Source organism: Chelonoidis abingdonii, chromosome 1 (genome assembly GCF_003597395.2).
Source record: "Chelonoidis abingdonii isolate Lonesome George chromosome 1, CheloAbing_2.0, whole genome shotgun sequence".
NCBI lineage: Eukaryota > Metazoa > Chordata > Testudines > Testudinidae > Chelonoidis > Chelonoidis abingdonii.
The window spans coordinates 21,183,920-21,201,411 of record NC_133769.1 but is presented as its reverse complement, the minus strand read 5'-3'; the positions used below and the strand labels follow the sequence as shown (position 1 = coordinate 21,201,411).

The 17,492-nt window shown below is 41.9% G+C and overlaps 1 protein-coding gene across 1 annotated transcript in view; it reads right to left on the bottom strand.

Moving 5' to 3' along the window:
- The window catches only part of PCLO (piccolo presynaptic cytomatrix protein), a 612,599-nt gene that overhangs the window by 92,600 nt on the left and 502,507 nt on the right, over positions 1 to 17,492 (bottom strand). The window contains exons 17-18 of the mRNA XM_075064425.1: positions 16,187 to 16,280; positions 3,843 to 3,914 (exon numbers count right to left, since the gene is read on the bottom strand). Coding sequence (XP_074920526.1) covers positions 3,843 to 3,914; positions 16,187 to 16,280 — 166 coding nt within the window. The remainder of the gene's footprint in view (positions 1 to 3,842; positions 3,915 to 16,186; positions 16,281 to 17,492) is intronic.

Genomic DNA, 17,492 nt, shown 5'->3' with positions numbered 1-17,492 from the left:
GAGGTCTTCAAACCACAATTTTGAGGACTTCAATAACTCAGTCATGGGTTAGGGGTTGTTATAAAAGTGGATGGGTAGGGTTCTGTGGCCTGCCTTGTGCAGGAGGTCAGACTAGATGATCATATTGGTCCCTTCTGACCTATGAGTCTATGAGTCTATTTTTTACCCCACAAAGGAAAGAGATAGCTATAACTTTAAGTATTAAGGGAACAATTATTTTCCATTGCTTAAAAAAACAGTACTCAATAAGGTCTTTTAGGAATCAGAGCTGCATTGGGGAGGGGAAGAAGATACCCTGAGCGCATTGTCATGACAGGAACAACTGTGCCGACCTTTAATGATATAGCCTGTGCTCCTCTGAATTTACTCTGCTGGGATCCACTACTCTTGGCAACTAGCACTGCTGGCAGGAGTCTTGGAAGCCTTTAGAAAGATCTGCCCAGAAAGGGGAGGTTCTGTTCAGGATTCAGCCAGTGCAAAGGAGGTAAAAAAGGCAGCTGATTACAAACATCTTCTGTCCTTAGGAAGCAGAGCTTTCTGGGGAGAGATTGAGTTCATGAAGGAGAGCAGGGAGCACAGAATAAGTTGGAGACAACTTCCAGTGACCTATGAGCTGCAAAGCAAGAGTTGCCCAGGGGGATGAACAATCCTCTAGACCCTCTCTTTAAGGCATCAAAGAACTGCTGAATGCTTCACCATAAAAACAAAACAAAACAAAACAAAAACCCACTCACCTTAAATATTTGGAAACAGAAAAGAGGTTGTGAGGGTAAAACTTTGGGCCATACTGTAGTCTAGAAGTCTTGGGCCATATTGTAGTCAGACATCTTAGAGGAGCAGCTACTTAAGGATTCAGAGATTCCAAGGCCAGACAGGACCATTGTGATCATCAAGTCTGACTTTCTGTGTAGCACAGGCCATAGAATTCCCCCAGAATAATTCCTAGAGCATTACATTTGAAAAACATTCAACCTTGATTTAAAAATTGTCAGTGATGGAGAATATTTGTTCCCCATGTAGGTACTTACACAATTTTATGTTTTCTTTCATGTCACTGATAAAAATATTAAATAGATAGGGCCAAGAACGGATCCCTGCAGGATCCCACTGGAAACACACCTGTTCAATGATAATCCCCCATTTACTGCTACATTTTGAGACCTATCAGTTAGTCAGTTTTAAATTTATTTAATGTGTGCCATGTTAATTTTATATCATTCTCGTTTTTTAATCAAAATGTTGTGTGGTATCAAGTCAAAGGCCTTATAGAAATCTAAGTATATTACCTGAACACTATTACCTTTATCAACCAAACTAGTATTGTCACCAAACAAAAAAAAATGTCACTGAGTTAGTTTGACAGATCTAGTTTTCATAAAAACCATGTTGATTGGCATTAATCACACTATCCTCTTTTAATTCTCTATTAATTGAGTCTCTTATATGCTGCTTCACTATCTTTCCCAGGATCAGCGTCAGGCTGACAGGCCTGTAATGACCTGCAGACATCTTGTTTACCCTTTTTAAAAATTGGCACATTAGCTTTCTTCCAGTTTTCTAGAACTTCCCCAGTGCTCCAGAGAAGGTCTCTAATTATTGCAGAGACTAAAGGAGAACAGTTCCCAGCCTAGACAGCAAACAAGTATACATCAGGCCCACTTCCTGAAGCTACCAAAGGTTAAATAAGGACTGGACGAACTCTATCCAAGGGACACTGAATGTGGTACATGTAGAACACAGCTTGCGGATCTGTCATTGATCGCTGTCCCATTAGCAGGGTACCACAGACTCACCAAAGAGGCCGGTCAGCCTGAGTCAAACCCAAAGAGACCACTCACAGATGGAGCAGTAAGTAGAGATGAATAGTTTAGGGTGACTAAAAAGGAATTTAGCAAAGAGTAGTGTCATGGAAATTAGGCTGAATAATGGTAGGAAATAGTTTTGATGGTGAGTTCTTGGCAAGTTCTCCTTTGGAAGTGGTGGAAACACTAAAGCACAAAATTGTTAGAATTAGACTGATCTACGTACAGAAAAATATTCTGTGTGGAACAGCTCCTGGTATCTGATCCCAGGATAAGGTCACTCTGTGACTGTCCTGTAGACCAAACATTTGGATACTTAGCAGCAAGCCAGTTGGACAACAGCCAGAAGCTATAGGTAACTAAAACTGACACCCTTGCAGGTTGTAACCCTTGCATGCTCCCAATAAACTCATACATGTAACAGTAAGGGAGTCTTCTCTAGTGCTGGCAGAAGAAAAGGGTGCAAATACTTTAGGAGCTAAGCTTTTGTCATCTGATTAGAGAAAAAAATACAGACTGATTCAGCAATCCAATGAATTGGAGAAAGCCTCCTCAGCTCTACCTGGGAAGTTTCCTCAAGTCTGTCTCTCACTAGGAGGGCAGAACAAACATCTGTCCTTAGCTCTAATATGCCAGGGCATGACCCAAACTCTGGCTTGTTCTCTTTGGGGGCCTTTTAGTTGCTTCATCAGTGGTGCTCTTAGGGCCATCAATCATTGACAAGTTTTATTTTTGGATGCACCCCACATCCACTGTCACTGGTTAGGCTTCCTTCTGATTTAACCCTTGACAGCCCCCAACTAGTGGGCCTGAAATACAGTTGTTTGCATTCTCTCACTTTCCCCACTAGGAACTGCATTCAAATTTAAATAGAAATTAAGTTATAAATTAAATTAAATACTTGTAGATGGTGCTCATATTTCAAGTCAAAAGTTTTCATCATGCCAGAGAAGCAGTCATTAGAACACCAATTTATTCTTAAGGTCATAAATAATAATGATGTAGATACTCTCTAAAGTCATGCATTTTGGGGTATGATAAATATGCTGAAGACAGCAACAATGTGATGTGGTAGGTAGGATGTAAGTAATCATTTTTTAAACTCATCCATACATTTGTTCTAGAGATTTTTTAAGTGGTGACATAGCTTGCCTGGTACTACAGTCACAATAAAGCATATCTGGTGCTAAACTGAATAACATTTCATTGCATATGCTGTATAATACACCTTAAATGCAGGGGAGGCAATTTTTTTTACATTCGTATCACTTGATTCGAATGGTAATTTTAGTAATCGATTTTTCTGGGTAATTGTTTCTAATTGTTCTCCTCTATGGTAATAACAATTTTAATTACTGATTTGACATGGTTATTGCTGGTAATTCCATATTACATATGCTTTAAAACAAAAAGGGAAAGCAGGTTGTCTCCAAGCTTTTCATCATGGCTGACCTGGTGCAGTATTCGTTATTGAGACATTATGAATAAACTATACAAGACCGTGCTTTCAGTTACGCCTGTGCAATGCTACTGACTTGGTTTCAATTTAATGTGCTTAAGGGCCTTGCGAAATCATGGCCTGTAGGCAGAAATTGGTCCTTGATTCATTGGCGCTGCCACTCTTCTCCCCACACTATAGAAAACTCCTCAGTCCTCACCTCCCATGCTGAGATAAAAACAGACTCTCTTTGTCAGAGTTGAGATCTCTCATCAAGTTACTTTTGAATCATTGAGCTAAATTAGTAGAACTATTCACCATAATCACTTAAACCTAAGTGCACAAAATTAGCCCTACTATGATATACCAAGAGACGGAAAAGTTCAGTGTCCTTTTTGGGTGAAAGAAGGAAATCTCACACATTTAGTATGAAGTTGGACAGTACTATAGTTATGGCCCAGAAGCAAAGCCTAAAGAAAAATGTTTCCGTGAGTCCCACACCCACCAAACAAACAATTTCTGATGATCAATGTGCATTTAATCAGGTGCCTCCCAAGAGGTGGGGAGGGAGGTTGCTGGAAGAGAGGAAATTAGATACTCACTTCACCCAGAAAGTCATTGGAGGAGAATCTATCGTAATCCCAGACAGTCACTTCCAGTGTTTTCTTCTTCAGCTACAGTTTAAATCAAAAGACGATTAATCCCAATTGCCATCATAAACCTCATGTTGCATCCATACAATAGCTTCTATTTGTTATTACTTGCTGGCATTCTTTTTCAATGTGACAGCCAGGCAATTTTTTATCCTCACATCAACCTTGATCTCAGAAAATTAATTCTGGGCAAAGCTGGAGTTTGCTGTCAAGACGGCTGGGCTTGTAAAAGGTGCTGCTGGCACTCTCAGAAGTTGCTTTTGAAAGCCCGACAGTGTGTCCACCACAAGGCTCATACTGCGACTTTTTAAATGTTGATAGTGACTACAGATCTCTACTCCCGCTCTTCTGTTCCTCAGGTTGGGGGAATTGACTTGCCTGCAGCTGAGGTGAGTTGGAATGTGGATTTTAAATATTACTTTACAATGGCTCACTCCTACAATCTGATCTGTGAAGCCAGGACCTCAGGGCTAGTCTACACTAGAAGCGCTACATCTAGTGAAGATGCTCTGTGCTGATGGGAAAGAGCTCTCTTGTTGCCATAATAAATCCATGTCCACAAGGGGCGGCAGCTATGTCAGTATGAGAAGCTCCGCTGCTGACATAGTGCTGTTCACATCAGCACTTAGGTCAGTGTAACTTATGTTGCTCAGATGGGTGGTTTATTCAGACCCCTGAACGACATAAGTTATACCAAAGGAAGTGGCAGTGTAAACCTGGCCTCAGTGAAATCAGTTGGGTAGGGTCCACCCATGCAGAACCAATTCCACTGTTTCTGTGTAAGAGTTTGGCTACACTTACATTTGTACAGCGCTGGGAGTTACAGCTGTCTTCGTACAGCTGTGTAGCGAAAGCGCTGCAGTGTGGCCACATTTGCAGCATTTGCAGCGCTGTTGGGAGTGGTGCATTATGGGCAGCTATCCCAGCGTTCAAGTGGCTGCAACGTGCTTTTCAAAACAAGGGGGTGGGGTGGAGTGTGACAGGGCGCGTGGGGGAGACAGAGAGTGGATTTTGGGAGCTGACACCGTTCTCAGCTCCCTGCCTTGCAAGTTCTAAGGACTAGAAGATACACAGCACCTACCTTCAATCATTTTAAAAGTTTTGACCCTTCCCCCACCCCTCTCTTATTCACTAAATGAAAATTATGCACTCCTAAATAGCCTTCAGACCACATAAGCAGCTGCTCAACACGGACTCCCGCCTCCCCTCTCTCCTCAAGCAAATAGCTGTGAACATTCCAAAGCAATTCCCCTGCCTCTGCTCGCTCGCTCGCTGGAGCAAAGAGCAGCTGTGTTTGTTTTTTAGATAAATAGGTCTGGGGAGCTTGTAGTTAAGCCATTCTTCCAGTTTGTTGTGGACAGGAATTCTGGGATACCTCTTAATACCCGGGAGGCCAATAAAAGCGCTTTTGGTGGCCACACTTGATGAGCAGCGCTGCATCACCAGCGCTGGAATAGCTACACCCCAAGCAGACCAGGTGTACAGTCAGCGCTGCAGCCAGGTAGTTGCAGCGCTGGCTGTGCTTTGCAAGTGTGGAGACAGAGTGAGTTGCAGCGCTGTAACCCCATCACCAGCGCTGCAACTCTCCAGTGTAGCCAAGCCCATGTTAATGGTTGCTAGCAAACAGGTTTTTGACAGACTGTCACAGACCCCTTTAAAGCTAATAGTTGTGCAGCCACCCTCCTTTCAGGCTAAATGGCTATAGCAAATAAGCCTCATTCACAAAGTGAGATAGCTGGAGACAATAGAAACGACTTCTCAAGGCATGTGGTCTGTTTAATCTGCATGGTCTGAGAAGTTTCCCAGGACTGGTTGGAAACACACAGGCACGGGGGTTGATTGGCAGATTGCAGCCGCTGTGTGTGTTAGAAGGCTGAAGCTGCAGACAGTGAGAGAAACACCCTCAGCGTGACCTTGACGGGGACAGGGCTCCTCGGAGCACAGGACACACAGGAAAGTCAAGCAGGCAAATTGGGAGCAAGGAAATGACTCCTGTTTGTTTCTACTGTGTTCAAGGAAACAGGACTTTGTGAACATACTTTCGCAACAAACAGAATTGCACCAAAGAAATACTTGACACATATTATCAATTTCTCCTCTTAACAGAAGCAACCCAGCAAAGTCTTAAATACTGGATAACATTCCTTGGGCCAAAGGAGTAATAATGGGATGGAAGGTCGTAATCAGCAGCACAAGCTATACCCCTTCATGTACATGTTACACAGTATCCTCTCAAACGAGGAAGCATCCATCTCGTCAAAATTCCCCAGTGCTGCTCAGTTTGACGCAGATATTCTTACTGATGTAGAAGACTTTCACATTGAACAGTGGATTTATTATTGGTGTCGTTACAAAATATCTTCTGGTCTCACTTAGTCTTAGTAAAATGAACAATTATGCAGTGCCAGTTTCTTTGAAAATTATGTTAAAATCAGTTTACTCCGCAAAAGGAGATTTTAAAATATTTTTTGGGGGAATACATAATACACTTGCTAAATAGGACAACAATAAAAATATGATCTGAAAGCAAAGATTTAAAAAGTGTTCTTAACTAAGTGAAATTCTGTTCTCTCTCTTTTTTTATATCCTATCCACTCGGGTAATATAGAACACATTTTATTGGAAATATCCTGTGAAAAATTAAACAGAAATTTGGATAAAACACTGTATAGAGTGGCAAGATAGAACGGAAAGCTTAGCATATCATTTGTAAATGCCCTTTACAAAATACAGGCAAAGATATTTAATCATTTAGAGAGATGTTCTAAAGAGTGCCTCTTCATTACAGGTTATGAATGTGCTGTACTAGGACACAAGGAAGGATAGATGGATCTAGGAGGGGAGAAAGTATGGATCTGATTGAATTTTTGTGTGGAACTGATACATATTTTATTGTGTGGGAAGAGTATTTGATATGGAAAGCACTGCTGAGTGAGGCAGAATGTTTTTGAGGGAGCCCTTTATTAAAATGTTGGCAGCACATTAGTCTCTCCCTTCCTCACTCTGTTTTTTTTCAAATTTAGACTTAAGAGAAATGATAAAAGTTTCATTGTGTATTTAACCTGCATTATTTATGTTTGTGCCACTGAACAAGAATCACCCCCACCTTCAGATGGAGTTATCTTATCCAGCACAGACCAGGATTTCAAGCAACTGGTCCTATGCTGGAACCGCATTTTTCTATTAGCAAGATAAAAAAAGAGAGCTAGAAATGTATAGTACTCCACATTTCTTTGTAGTGTCTATTTTAATCCTCTTAACTTAATAAAGCTTTTATAAAATACCAGGATAATGGAAAACCATCGGAGGAACTCTGCTAAGCAGGGTGCATGAGATAAGTTTCAAATATGAGTTGAGGGGAAGTATTTGTCTGAAGACATATGTACCGCAATTAAAGAGCCAAGAGCATTTTGTGGTTAGAGATTTTACAAGTAGCCCTTGTGTGTGACACTATCTGAGCAAAGTGAGGTGCTTTTTTACATAATCCAATTTGAGCAGCTGAAGCCAGTGATTCAAGGTCCCCTCAGGAAGTTAACGGATGATGTGATTGCAAGTAATTTTTCTAAACGTGAGTTGGTGTGTTTGTGTAGGTTAGGAGTGCACTCCTCAGGAAAAGAACCAATGCTCCCAGGCGAAGAGACAGCTAGATGGCCATAAACACAGTTTGATCAGGAAGCAACTTTGGCTAGGTGCCAGTCATGGTGAGACAAAGGCATCGCTGAGCCTGAATCAATTAGTGGGTGTTCCTTGTGTGGGAAGTTGCTAGATAGAAGTGAGCATTGTGACAGATCATGTGACAATTTGGATGAAATCCTGGGCCCACTCAAGGTACTAATGGCAGTTTTACCATTGACTTCAGATCGAACAGGATTTCTTCCTTACTGACCTTAGAAACAACAGTCTCTGCATAAACAGCTAATGTCTGCCATTTCCCCATATACTGCCTAGAATGTCAGACCCTCCCCACTGCACATATGTTTAATGTCTCCTCTAGTAACTGGCTCAGACACAACTAACTACTATATTAATAGTTCACATGGCAGAGATCTCCATCTGAAGGTCCGGAGATCACTGACTGTGTGATATTGCTGATGACTGTGGTATTTGTGTATGTGTAGCTATGGATCATATCACTGGGAATATTTTCTATATTCTCCTCTGGGAAAATTCATACAACTCACTGAATGGAGGAGGGATGGCTCAGTGATTTGAGCATTGGCCTGCTAAACCCAGGGTTGTAAGTTCAATCCTTTAGGGGGCCATTTAAGGAACTGGGGTAAAAATCTGTCTGGGGATTTGTCCTGCTCTGAGCAGGGGGTTGGACTAGACAACCTCTTGAGGTCCCTTCCAATCCTAATAGTCTATGGAGCAAGCAGAACATTTTTATGCAGTCCCTGAGTCCTACCCCAGATGTAGAGCCTTCTCATATTACATTTCTTCAAAGCAGTTTTGGAAGAGCATAGTACTAATTTATGCCTGGATGCCTGGTGCAGAATAATTAATACTAAATAATAATTTTATAATTATTTGTAGTTATTTAGTTTTATATTAATATTTTATGAGGTTTTTAAATGCATTGCCTTTTACATTGTTATAAAGGACTTGGTACACAGGGGCAGGAAGGGAATGTGGATATAATTTTCAAAAGAGCCTAAATGATTAGGAACCTAAATTGCATTTTCAAAAGTGACTAAGGCATTCAGGAACCTAAGTGGCTTTCAATGAGATGTAGGCTCAAAAGTGCCTAAGTCACTTTTGAAAATTATCATAGGCTCCTAAGTCACTTACATGTCTTTGAAATCTATATCCTTTCTAAATAAATCTATTATATATTAATTTCATTCAAGGAAGCATAAGAGCTTTACAAATATTAAAGAACCAATGCTGGATCTAGTTAAAGTATAGTGAATAAGAGTAGAACATAGTTGTTAAAAGAAATCTCTGTTTTAGATACTTGATCCGTGTTAAGTGAATTTCTCTCTGTTCTCTGTTGGAGTTTGTTGAATGAATCTTTGTAACAAGCCCAAGGCCAAAATACCAATTATCTAAGGCCTGAATATGCAAGTAACCGATAAGAATGCTGTTACGGGACAGAAAGTCTGTACCAAGCGATGATAAGAACTTTGGGAAAAACAATGATGTTTTCTTAAGCCATACCCACTGGTCCTCTCATCCCTTGAGAAACTTGATTAGGCCTATGTAAATTTTTTAGCAATAAAAAGAGGGAGAGAAGAATTAAATCAAACCTGTTAAATATGGATGTAAGAATGCTGAGTGCATGGGAACGGGTGTTTGTGACAGGTAGATAATTGATCAGAAACTAGTACCAGCCGAAACCTAAGACTCACAACCATCAATGGGCTGAAGATAAGGCAGGGCGGAGGCAACTGTGTGACCCCCAGAGGGCATGCTGGATTCCACCCAAGTGCATCAAGGAAAGATAGAAGACTCGAAGATAATGTATACCCGTCATGGATGTACCATCGGCTGATCAAGCTGATTAATGGTTATCCCAATCATGAATTCAGCATGATGAAGCAATTTCCATAGACATACATTGAGGCAAAGACTTATAAGAACAGGACCAGGGGACTGAGCTCTTTGAGTCTGGTTGTGACCACCCTGCAGATGCGCATCTGACATGACTCAACTCCACTCTCGTGTCCAAGCCACCAGGCCATTGACTTGGCACGAGCAACTCTCAGGCTGGTAACTATAACAACCATTGCAGAACCTGTGTGAATGTTTGTCTGAGTGAATGATTATAACAGCTGTCAAAACTATTTTGTTGTATTTGCAATAAATATGGTGTTTTGTCTTGTCCCTCTTATAAGATCTTGTTGGTATTATTTTATTAGTGTAACACTGAGCCTCACAATACTTCCGCAATGTAAGAAAATATTGCTACCCACTTTATACTAATCAGAAAACTGTGGCAGCCATTGTTTTTTTGATTTGTCCAATGCCGTGTAATGTGTCAGTGGAAAAGCTAGGAATAAAACTCAGAACTTTTCATGCCAAAGGCATCGCTGAGCCTGAATCAATTAGTGGGTGTTCCTTGATCGTAGAATCAAATGGCCTTGAAAGGTCCTAAAGTCCAATGCCCTGTGCTGAGGAAGGACCAAGTAAACCTAGACCATCCATCACAAGTGTTTGTACAACCTGTTCCTAAAACCTTCCAGTGACGCCTATTGCAGAATCTAACTACCCTTATAGTTAGAAAACTTTTCCTAATATCTAAGTCTCCCTTGCCACAGATTAAGCCTATGACTTTTTGTTGTACCTTCAGTGGATATAGAGAACAATTGATTACTGTCCTTTTTATAACAGCCCTCAAAATATTTGAAGACTGTTATCAGCTCCCCCCTCAGTCTTTTTTTCTCAGGACTAAACCTGCCCAGTTTTTTGTTAATCTTGCATCAGAGTTCAGGTTTCTAAACTTTTATCATTTTTGTTGCTCTCCTGTGGACTTTCTCCAATTTATCTTTCCTAATGTGTGGTGCCCAGAACTGGACACATTCCTCCAGCTGAGGCTCCATCAGTGCCGGGTGGATCAGGACAATTACCTCCTGTTAATACATCCCAGAATGACATTAGACTTGTTTGCAATTGCATCACATTATTGACTCAATTCAATCTGTGATCCAGGATGACCCTCTGAAACTTTTCAGCAGTAACCTCGCCAATTATTCCCCATTTTGTAAGTTGTGCATTTGATTTTTCCTTCCTAAATGCAGTACTTTGATCTTGTCTTTAATTAATTTCATCTTATGGATTTCAGACCAACTCTCCAAACTGATGGAGGAGAGGAAAATGCTTCTCTGAAAGAATAATCCTTATCAAGCTTCTGATCCAACACTAGCAAGGAAACGATTGCTGACAGTATATCGCTTATTCAGAGTCTGATGTAGCTTGAGTAGTCTGCTGATCAGAACATCTGTTCTGCAACCAGCATAGTTATTCTCTTAAACTCCTATTTATAGTCATTATCAAACTGTTGTGAAATATCAATCCATGCTGGCTATGCGTCCAGACACTATGAACAGCGTGGCATGGGGACAATTCCCTAAGCTATAGTATATGTTTATTTATATGTGCATCTGCAGCCATCATATACTCTAGGAACAACTGGTATCACAAAAATCAGGAAAGATCCAATGCTGGGAGACAGTGTGGTGCTATTTGCTATCTTGGCAAGCTATTTAACCTTGCTGCTCTGTGGAACTCTTGCTAATTCATTGAATGGCACTCAATTTTCCTAAGAGAAGAATCATCCACCTACACAACCATCTCATTCTCTCTAGCCAACAGATATATGCCAGGAGAGGTGTGAAAAGAAAAGTCCCAACCAAAAAAAGACACTCTGTGGCACACATTTCTCCCCTGGCAGAGACGATGAAAGAACAAACAACATGTAACAGATGTTTATCACATAATGTACTTCTCTTAATGTATTACTGGAAGGCACTCAGATAGCAAGGTGATGAGTGTTATATTAAAATAGAGCTGGGTGAATAACTGATTTTTTGGTTGGGTGGTATTTCTGAAAAATAAAAAAATAAAATGCAGTTCGGATCAAACAGAATCTGATTTTTTTGGTACATTTGTTGAATCAAAAAAGTCCATTTCAGGTCTTTTCTAGACTGAGGATTTAAACCTGGGTCACTCAAATTCCAGGTGAGTGCCCGAATCTCTGGGTTAATGGTTGTAAATGGGAAGGACAGCAGCACCAACACCATTTTTTCCTCCAACCATTTTATGAATGGCTGAAACTATTTGTCAAATTTGCTAAAAGTTTGAATCAAACTGCATTTTTCCTTGAATAAACTATTCAGCCTGAAAATTTTGCCCAGAGCCTCCATGGAACAGAAGAGAATAGGATTAGTAGTGACAGTAGAAGCAAAGGTTCAAAACATTTAAAATCCTTTTTTGTCACATTTTAAACTCTTTGAGCTTAGCCTAGTGGGCAGGTGTCTGTATTTCAGCCACTCTTAGCACAGGCCCTAGTTAACATCCTGAATGGCAAACATTTGACTATTACTTTGCCAATTAGGACCTGTGGTAAGAGTGGCCGAGATACAGGCAGCTGCCTACTAGGCTCTGGCTGAGATCATCGGCTCATTTAAGATCACCAAATACATTTTTGATGTTCAGTCACTGCTAACTAGACCTGTGATATGTTCACAGCAGAACCTGAAACCAAACAATTTTAAACTTGAAAATCAGCCTGCATTATTTGGAAAGTTTGCAAACCTCTTCAGTGAACCTGGGAGGTTTAGGGGCTGTGTTGCAGCCACAGCAAACTCACCTTTTCATGGCCTTGATCTGTCCTTGATCTGTCCATGACTTATACCAGGGATCGGCAACCTTTGGCATGCGGCCCATCAGGGAAATCCACTGGTGGGCCTGGCCGGTTTGTTTACCTGTAGCGTCTGCAGGTTCGGCTGATCACAGCTCCCACTGGCCTCGCTTTGCCATTTCAGGCCAATGGGGGCTGCGGGAAGTGGTGTAGCCCAAGGGATGTGCTGGCCACTGCTTCCTGCAGCCCCCATTGGCCTAGACCAGTGAACTGTGGCCAATTGGAGCTGTGATCAGCCAAATCTGCAGATGCTGCAGGTAAACAAAGTGTCCCGGCCTGCCAGCGGATTTCCCTGATGGACCCCATGCCAAAGGTTGTCTATCCCTGACTTATACTAAAAATATCTGTGACTAAAACTTGTGGGGGAGTGTGGGGAGGGATTTGGGGGGTGGGGTTCTGCTGGGGAGGGGGGTGGCGCCTGGGGCCAGAGTCATCTGGGGCCAGCAGCACCTGCTGCAGGAGGCCGCAGCCCAGGGCTGTTCCGGCCGGCCACCCAGGGACTGCTGCCTCAGGCCACAGACTGCTGCTGTTCCGGCCGCCCTGGGTCTGCCTGAGCAGTGGCTGGTGTGGCTGTCCCCAGGGCCACCTGAGCAGCTGTCCCTAGAGCCAGCTGCTTGGGCAGCCACACTGGCACCTGCAGAAGTCACGGAGGTTGTGGAAAGTCATGGAATCTGTGACTTCTGTGACCTCCATGACAGACATAGAGCCCTACCCATTTTTAATCCTGTGAGCCATGTTTGTCCCTTCTCCAGCCTTCTCAGTTTTGCTTCATTCAAAAACTAATCCACTAATCCACACTATCATCACTGAAAGAGAAGTATGAATAATCAAATTTGAAATTGGGAGGCTAATTTTAAGGGCTGTGTATCAGAATGAAGGACCACATCAAGGCAGCTGAACAAATCTGGACATTCTGATGTAGCAAGCTTGGCATGCTGAAGGCATTTATAAAGTACTGAAAGATTAAATCTGAAAGTGTCAAGAACTAAATGCTAAGAAATATAGGAACATTAGGGAAACTGGATCCAGGTGCTGGAAACAAATAATCTGTCTAGGTCCATTACTCCCTAATTCTTGGATTTAAACCAGGAGGGACATCCTCGTTTTGTCAGAATTCTTTAAAAAGGACAAAACATTTCTTTCTCACACTCAGAGCACTACCATGCTAAAGGCTGCTACAACTCATTTTGGAACTCAAAATTAACTTTAGAAAACTAACAACAGTAAGCAGAAGAAAACTTTTGAGAACATGAGCTACTTCCCTCCCACAGCTATGACTGAAGCCTGTGTACCCTTGGAAAATAAAAACCCTAAAATGTTCCTCTCAGCTGACTAAGCCCATCCTTAAGCCCCTCACAATTATGTTTGAAAACAGCAACATTCCATATGTATTTTATTTGGATATGGAAAACAATAGAACCCCTAGTACAAATGAATCTGGACGACTGTAGGGAGCAAGACATCTCGTTTCCACATCTTAGACATGCCCTATGTCTTGACTCGCCCCCTCTAGTCAATTCAACATCACTTTCAGAGTTGCCACGCCTGCAGCTGTGGCATTGCTGAAAGTGCTGGGATCTTGAAGGCAGCCTCACAGGCCTGGAAACATGCCTAAAGCCTGAGTCTCAAGTTACAATCCTAAGACTGAGCAGGTGCATCTTAGACCTACTCAAAGTCATGCAGTCAGGAAGGAAGATACTCTGATTGTCATCAACTAACTAGGCTGTCTCAAAAGAAGACTGTGATGCCACCAGACCAGGTGCCAACTAATGCCAAAGACCTTAAGCCTCACTGGACACTGACAAACGCATAACGGTAAACCAGTCAGTCTTACCTGTGTAGAATTGTTAAGATAGGTACAGGATTTATACCTATGTGCCTAGTGTTTAGACTTTATGAAATGCCTGTAAATTGCTGCCTGCATAATCTCACTTAAAACCATGCTATAAAGGTAGTACGGAAGTGTTTGTTCTATAACAGTAGAATGTTTGTTTTGAAACTATGTAGCTCACCAAACGATAAAAAAGACTTCACCTAATGCAAAATGCTGGATTCCTACAGAAGGCGTTTTGTCCTGCCCATAAGGAAAAACTATTGAATCCAAATGGGCCATTGTGAAAAAGGACTTTGGTGATTGCTTCTCCCACAGCCCTGAAGAGATTAAGTGCCCAACCCCTCATTTTATCATTGGGATCAGGACCAGCTCCAGGGTTTTTGCCACCCCAAGCAGCAAATAAATAAATAAATAAATAAAAGCCGCGATCGTGGTCTGCAGCTCTACAGCCGACGCTTCAGTCTTCGGCTGCTGGTCTTTTGCTCCGGGAGGGAGTGAGGGACCCGCTGCCGAATTGCCATCGAAGACCTGGATGTGCCACCTCTCACCATTGGCCGCCCCAAGCAGCTGCTTGCTGGTGCCTGGAGCTGGCCCTGACTGGGATGCTGGGGGAAGGGAATAAAAATGCCTGTTAAGGAGAACTTATTATTCTTTTGCTACTTTTACTCTGAGGGTGAGGCTTTCTAAGCAAGTTTTGCCTGGGTTAGCCCTAAAGGATATACAGAGTCTGCTTACTACAGAAGTTTCTATTACCTTTTGAAAGCTGACTGTAACTCATTTGTGTGTGTATGTTTGCCTGCTTTACTTTTGAAAAGAACTCTCATTTCTTTTTCCTAGTTCCTAAGCCTTTGGCTGGTTTGTTACAGGACTGGCTACAAGCACTGTCTTTGGTTTGAAATCTGAGTACAACTCGCTGGAGGTAAGTGACTGGTCCTTTGGGACGGGGACTAACCTGAATATTGTTGTGATTTTTGGTGTAAAGCAATCACGTATTACAAAAGTCCAGCTTGCCCAGGTGGCAATTCAACTCTCTGCGACTCCATGGTAAAACTGGTATAGTGCTTTAGGAGCAGGGCTGGCTTTACAGTTTTCGCTGCCCCAAGCAGTGCACCGACTTGCCGTCGCGGGCGGCGGGGGTATTCCATGTGCCCTCAGGGAGGCAGGCACATTTCCGCGGTGGTGGCAATTTGGCTGCAGCTTCTATGTTTAGCTGAAGCTGCCCCGGACAGCTAAACACAGAAGCTGCTGCTGCCAAATTGCCGCCGCCGTGGAAATGCACATGCCACCCTAAGGGCACATGGACTACCCCCGTGCCACCCTAAGGGCACATGGACTACCCCCGCCGTCCGTGGCGGCAATTCAGCGCGCTGCTTGGGGGCAAAACAACAGGGACTGCTGCCCCTCACAGATTGCTGCCCCAAGCACCAGCTTGGAATGCTGGTGCCTGGAGCCAGCCCTGTTTAGGAAATCACACTTATTAGCAGATTGGTGAAATCTAATTATAGAACATACAGCCAGGTTGGAGATTTTCCCCTGCTTCTTGACAGTCTGCCCTGAGGTTGGCACTCAGGGTAGTGAGCCACTCCAGACAGTGAGACAAAGACAACACCACTTGGTAAACAAACGTATGTTAAATGTGCTTGCTGAACTTACTTATACTTTATCCCTGGAAAATACGCTAAGTATATTGATTCTGCAGCATATTAATGTTGACCTGGTGTGATCTTAAATGATGTGTATGTGCGTATAGAACTAATAGCGGGATCAAGGGCATTTGCCTCCAAACCCCTTTTTAAATAGCTGGTAGTAAGTGCAATCTGGTGAATTCCAAAGTTCTAAAAAAATACTACTAGGAAGTATTTTTATGTGTTGAAGGGACAACTAAATCTTTGGCAGGGATGTTCAAACTGTATCTGCAAAAGGTGTGAACTCTTATTAGAGGCCAGGAAATCATTTAACTTCCCTTCAATTTTGTAGCACGATTTCTCAGGGGGATGAACTCCCTCCAACATTACCCCAGATTCCACAATGGCAGTCACTGGCCATACAAATAATAGACAGAACAGAAAATCACAGTGGATAGTGCTAATAGTCACGCACCTGCTCCATGGAGATATTTTTATAAATGACCGTCTGATTCCATTCGGGATTCAAGCTTTTCTGCACGTATTTAGTCCTCCGCTTGTACTCAGCACTGAATTTGAACAAAGGAAGGGAACATTACATTAGTCCTCTTTTGTTTCCTTCTATTCTTGTGCAGAATATAGTTCATGGAAATAGAAAAAAACATCACAACTCAGGGCTATAAGAATACAACGAGAGTCTACCTTCTTTAACTGCATTGCCCAAGTTGCTGTACCATGCTTTCATGATGCTGTCTTTAAAAACCTGACCTTCTGAAAGCTCAGCCTCCCTACAAGAAAACAGTTCAACCTCCGGCATGAGGAAACTCAAGCTTTTTTTTTTTTTTTAAACTGTAGTTATAAATACCTCCTGCCTCTTTAGACCTGGGCTTTAATTACAACTGTAAATGATAATGTGTTTCTTTCCCAAAGAACATCTTTCTGTTCACACATTTAGGTAGGCTTAATCCATTTTATTTTTATTTTGTATTCTTTAATCATAGGAGTCTCATCTTATAGGAACATTAAATGAAAGCCATGGTACACTGATATACTGCGAATGATAGAAACACTAATTTCATATTGATCCTGTTCTCTGGCTTCGCCTCTAACTGTAGTGAGGCCAAGCATAAAAGTGCATCAAGCTTGTTTTTATCAATAGGCAAGTATAAGAGGTTTGGCTGAATTACCTGCATTAAAAAGGAGCTGAAATATACTCAATTATACTCTGCATTACCTGGATGCGGAACAAGTAATGCACTCATCTTTCATACATTATGGATTCCTTGGGTACTGCAAGCCCTGATGCTAGATCCACTTGCATACCAATTTTAATTAAATATAAAATGTTAATGGAAAAGATGTCATAGGGTTACCTAAGAGAATACCAAGAACTTCTAAGATTCTGAGAACCCAAATAGATTTAAAGTGCAGAACCTTTTTGCTAAAATGAAAGGTAACTGCTCTTTTATCTACATTTAAACATGGCCCTAATGTAAAGGAACAAAGACTTGAAGATTGGTTTATTTTGATTATTCTTCTTTGTTTGTAAGACCACTCTGAAAGTGTAAAAGTAATATTTCCCAGCTTGATTTGTCCCTGTGCTTTTGGCAAATACAATTTCCCACCTCTGCTATGGTTCTAATGGAGAAAAAAACAGTACAGATTGCCTCATTTTGAGTACTTGCATTCTTACAGCTTTGGACACAGCGGTCATAGTCTGATATTCTTACTCATATCAAACCATACATTATACTATACAAGTGGCCCCACTGAAATCAATT